The 5,773-nt window shown below is 30.9% G+C and overlaps 1 protein-coding gene across 1 annotated transcript; it reads left to right on the forward strand.

Moving 5' to 3' along the window:
- The first annotated feature begins 602 nt into the window (after positions 1 to 602).
- Positions 603 to 1,794, forward strand: LOC111701680 (tetra-peptide repeat homeobox protein 1-like). The gene is made up of 2 exons (XM_023473073.1): positions 603 to 852; positions 1,556 to 1,794. The coding sequence occupies exons 1-2, from the start codon at positions 603 to 605 to the stop codon at positions 1,792 to 1,794; spliced, it is 489 nt and encodes a 162-aa protein (XP_023328841.1).
- The last annotated feature ends 3,979 nt before the right edge of the window (positions 1,795 to 5,773 follow it).

The raw sequence follows: 5,773 nt of genomic DNA on the forward strand, positions 1-5,773 counted from the left end.
AAACTCTAAAAACTGATTTATTTTTATTTTGGGAAATAAAGTTATTAAAACCATCTTGTAAACTTGTAACACTGATTCCAGATCTACAACCAAAAACTAATTTTTTAACCTAAATGCACTGGTTTAAAAAAATAAAAACTTTAAAAGAATGGACCTAATTTTTTACTCTAAATGCAGGTAGCTAATCATATCTTTTTGTTATAATATTTAGATTCCCCAAGAACTTTTACACATTTTAACCGTTGTATGATAAAAATTGAAAAATGGGCTCAAATTTCAAATTTGAAAAAATTGCCACAATTTTTAATTTTCTCATCCCTATATCTTTGCAACCCGAGACCGAATTTAAATTTCAGCCGCGTCTCAAATATGGCTGGTTCCACTTAAAATCTTATTCAATGCTTCAAGAAGATTAAGCTGGCGCTCAATTGAAACCGGTTTTTGGTGGATTTCAGACGCCGCTCAAATTCATTAAATTCGGACACCGAAGTCATAAGTTTTGATCATCCTTGTCTAATAAGGGCGAGCTGCGTTTAGCTATTTCAATTTCAATTTAATCTCGTTTTGGTCCAAAATTCAACAATCTTAGAACTAGCGGACTGATGATAGATGGCCTTGATCTTAGAACTAGCGGACTGATGATAGATGGCCCTGATCTTAGAACTAGCGGACTGATGATAGATGGCCCTGATCTTAGAACTACCGGACTGATGATAGATGGCCCTGATCTTAGAACTAGCGGAATGATGATAGATGGCCCTAATCTTAAAACTAGCGGACTGATAGATGGCCCTGATCTTAGAACCAGCGGACTGATGATAGATGGCCCTGATCGGTTCCAACTTGACGTGTGTACATGGCCGATATAACAAACAATCCAAATTAATATATATACAGTGATAACCATTCAACTCTGGAATAGAACGACGACATTTAGATTCAAGATATGACTTTACACAGCCAATTGAACATGAGACATAAAAATGGTGCAGTGTGAACAGACCCATTTTACTTACTAAGTGACTTAAAATGTTTATAGTATAACTATTTGCTTTGTAAAGACATTAAATACACTTAATTTTTGCTCTAATGTCGTCTTCCTACTCCACTGTTTTCTGGTTCTAACTGTAAAATACAATATAGCATCAAATATTGTTGTAAATTGTACTGTACATTGTATATATTGTATATTGTATCAGGTGTGGATATCTTTAAACTAATTAACGAAAGATGGAAGAAGACGGAGAGTAATTTCTTTTTATATCATTATTCTGAACAAACAGTAACAGAATATTAACTATAAACAAACTTTTTTTCTCTCACTTTTCTTGCTAAATTTTTCCTTTGTTGTGTTAATTTATTTCCTCTTTTTGTTTTATCTACATTTTTTTTTACATTTTTTTGTCATGTATTGTTACGGTTTTGTCTTGTTGCTATCCCTGTTCCTGTTCCTGTTCCTATCCCATTTCCTATCACTGTTCCTGTTCCTATCCATGTTCCTGTTCCTGTTCCTATCCCTGTTTCTGTTCCTATCCCTGTTCCTGTTCCTATCCAGCTGTTCCTATTCCTATCTCTGTTCCTGTTCATATCCCTGTTCCTGTTCCTGTTCCTGTTCCTATCCCTGTTTCTGTTCCTATCTCTGTTCCTGTGCCTGTTCCTGTTCCTGTTCCTGTTCTTGTTCCTATTCCTGTTCCTGTTACAATCCCTGTTCCTGTTCCTATCCCTGTTCCTGTTCCTATCCCTGTTCCTGTTCCTTTTCCTGTTCCTGTCGCATTAATCTATCTATCTGTCTAGCTATCTAGCTATATATCTATCTATCTATCTATCTATCTATCTATCTATCTATCTATCTATCTATCTATCTATCTATCTATCTATCTATCTATATATCTATCTATCTATCTATCTATCTATCTATCTATCTCTATCTATCTATCTATCTATCTATCTATCTATCTATCTATCTATCTATCTATCTATCTATCTATCTATCTATCTATCTACCTATTTATCTATCTATTAGAGTTTAATCAATCATCTAAGCACCTTATTATCTACGTTTACAATTCCTGTGGAAAGTATGAACAAAACTAAATATATTTTTGAATCAGCAGATAAATAACTTAATATTTGTTGCCTTGAACATAAAATAAACAAGAAAATAACCTAGAGAGAGGCGCGCTTTTAAAATGGGGGGAGGGGAAGGTATGGGAAAATAAGCCCTCCAGAAAAAGTTCTTTAACTATTCCTCCTGAGCTGAAAACTTTAGAATGGTGGATATCGGGATTAATGCTTGATCCTCTCTTTTTGATAATCTCAAGATTAACATAATCTTGCAAGATTATCTTAAAAGTGTATGAAAAACGATAAAATTCAAATTAATATTTAATCATCTGAGAAACTGTAGCAGCCAATCAGAGAAAAGCGGGCAACCAATGAGAGAACAGAAATATTCTCATTGGAGAAAACAATTAAAGGATATCCAAGGAGAGAGAAAAAGAGTGGATTAGGACGAAAATGAAAAGTTTCCACAGTGGATGTTCGGATCAAGAAGTCAGGATTAAAGTTTATCCATTCTAAAGTTCCCAGCTCAGAAAAAATAGTCTTCTTGACAGTTTGTTAAAATCTAAAATTATGTAAACAAACAATTTCCTTTTAAATGTATACAATGGGAAAAGCAAATAAAACATATATTTTTTCCAACCATTTTTTTTATCTATAAAAATACCATGATTTAAAATTTTTCACATAATTTGCTTAAAAATTGAAAAATTTTCTAGATGATTTGATTTTAAATTTTCCTATAAAAGCGCTGAGATCTGGGCACTTTGTTTAGAATATTTACCATGATCAATCATTTAAATGCTAAAAATAACTGATCCATTATTTTTTTGCTACCGGAAGGATGTCACACGAAGAAGAATAAGGATCTAATCAAAAATTTTGAAAAAGTATAAATTTCCCTGTTAAGGACTGTAAGCATAATTTCAAGTCTTCTTTCATGCAAAGATGTCAATACCCGATTTACAACGGTTCTCTTATAACCTTTATCTGATCAAGCATGAATTATATATCAATGTTTATAATTTTCCAAATTGATTATTTTTAATTGTGGGTCCTCTACAAAAGTGACTTGCGCAATTCTACCGCAGGAAAGCATAAAGGAATTATCAGATTTAAAACCAAGATAAACTATAAACATCTTCAAATCAAATTAAATCATATATTTATTAAACTAGGCTTTAAGGGCGCTTCGCGCCCATCTTCTATTTAAATTGGGAACTTGTTTTTTTTGTTTACATTTTAAAACAAAGAAGACAAAAATTTTACGGTTTTAAAAAAAAATTCGCGGATTTTCAAAAATTTAAATTTTTTACAAAATTAAAAACCTTTAAAACACAATTTTTAAAAATTTTTATCATTCATAAACCTTCCCTGTGGTCACGTGATGTCCCACAAAAAAATTGGGCCCGATCGGTAAAGCGTTTTGACGTTTATTGGATACAAACAAACAGACAGACACCCAGACAAACAGACAGACAAGCCAAATTTATATATAGATAAAGATTTCATAAAGTTTGACGATATAAATATCGCAAAAATCTTCCAGAATATTGATCGGATAAAAGTTTCCAAGGTACCATTGTGAATCAGAGAATGCCATTTTTAAAATTTAGGGTCAATCAAAATTACGTTTTTAGGCCCTTTGCAGGGTCAATTTAGTCTTTTTGTTTAGTTTAAACACATTGTAAATTACATTAAATAATCATAATCCTGTAATTTGGGGCTTTTAACCCAAATAGATTCGTCTCTGGTTCAATCTCTTTGCTGAATAGTAGATCGAATAAAAAAATAATTTTCCACGCAAATAAAGCGAAAATCATATTTTTACTTCTTGAATATCACAAAAATGTCAATAATGTAATGAAATAATTATCTAAATATTAAACAATTGTTAAAATGCGACCCAGTACAACTGACTGCCAGGTTTAAAAATAATTGATTTTTCTTTTTTACCAAATTAATTAGAAGAGAATATCAAAGTTTTTTATTCTTTAAAATTTTTTCTAAAAATTCTGAACAAAAAATTGAATAGATATTGTTGTAACTATTCAAAGGAAAGTATTTAATAGGTGAGTTTAGAAAATTATTCAGGCGTTTTTTTTCTAAGGAAATCAATTTTTCTTAATGAGAAACTTAAACTGTTCAAAATTCTGAAAAAATTTATTGTTTTTATTTTAAATTTAAATCTCAAATAAACAGTAAATATTGCAAAAGCAAATTTTTCACTGCATTGAAAAACGCCGATAAAGTTTTTTTTTATGGTGATAACACAAAATACTCTGAAATCTTGAAGCGGTGTGACACAGGCTCTGAAATCTTGAAGCGGTGTGACACAGGCTCGGAAATCTTGAAGCGGTGTGACACAGGCTCGGAAAAGTTGATCGTTTCTATTTCTTTATTTATACATACACTATCATATACATACACTATCATATACATACACTATCATATACATACACTATCATATACATACACTATCATCATATACATACACTATCATATACATACACTATCATATAACACTATCATATACATACACTATCATATACATACACTATCATATACATATACTATCATATAACTTCATGTAAAATCAAAATTATTTTTAAAGAATAAAAATAAACCCTCCCAAGCTTGTACAGAGAATGTTTTTGGGAAATGATATAGATGAATTTTTAACAGTGTCGAGAAAACTGGAGTTTTTTTCCACAATTTTCCCTAGTTTTTGCCATGTAAAGTTTGTTTTAAGATCTATCTATCTATCTATCTATCTATCTATCTATAATCTATGAACATATATTTACGATTTTCCCCCTTTACAGATTTACTCATTTGTGTAGATACTGCAGCTGCCAGGTGTCTTGAGGGCTTCATGTCCCTTTTCTATTAACATTGTTGAAGAATCAACATTTTTTGTGAAAAGGTGAAATTAATCCCTCCAATAAATATTTCAAAATTTGGCCCAGGCCTGGTCTCGAATTTATAAAACTAAATTCATTATTTTAAATGTTTAGAGTCTGGAAGCGTGGTGTCTAAGTTTTTCAGTTTTAATAATTAATCAAGAGAAAATTGTTTACGTCAAATTTGACATTTTTCCTGGGAAAGAAATTCCAGCACGCCTGTTCTTCTCATATCTAATGTTTTTATTTTGTATTCGAATATGCTTGGTAGAACAATTATATTTCAAATCATATGTTTTTTTTTGATAATTTAGCTGGAATTATTTAATCAATAAAAAATTGTTTTAAAATATAAAGAAAACCCAAATATTTAATAGCCTCATTTTTCAACATTTTAAAACTCACAATTAACTAAGTTACAGTAATTAATTATGAATTTATAGGTTTACACATTTTTCTACCTGATGCTTCTGCATGTACAGTTGCTGACTTGGGTTCATATTGTTTTTTAAGTCTCCTTTTAGAAATATCGGGAAGAAATGAAAAAAATGTGGGTTGATTCAAGGTTGTAATGTAAGGAAAGTTATTTCAGAGGTCTACGCATCTTTTGTACTGCCTGACATGGGATCCATCTTTCACATAAAAAATCAATGGAATATTCTGGTCATAGGAAACTATTATGTGAATTATTAAAATTATCAAAATTTATTGCTTTTTACCTCCTCGGATACTAAGCGAACACTGATGCATCTATTCTGTCTTACAAATTCCACCCAGAGAGAACTGGTTTCAATATGTACGTAGAGAAT

This window comes from Eurytemora carolleeae, unplaced genomic scaffold, assembly GCF_000591075.1.
Source record: "Eurytemora carolleeae unplaced genomic scaffold, Eaff_2.0 scaffold436, whole genome shotgun sequence".
NCBI lineage: Eukaryota > Metazoa > Arthropoda > Copepoda > Calanoida > Temoridae > Eurytemora > Eurytemora carolleeae.

Coding starts and splice junctions, on each gene's coding strand:
- LOC111701680 (XM_023473073.1), top strand. CDS start 603: ATGATAGATGGCCTTGATCTTAGAACTAGCGGACTGATGATAGATGGC. Junction 853..1,555: donor TCGGTTCCAACTTGACGTGT/GTACATGGCCGA, acceptor GTTCCTATCCAG/CTGTTCCTATTCCTATCTCT.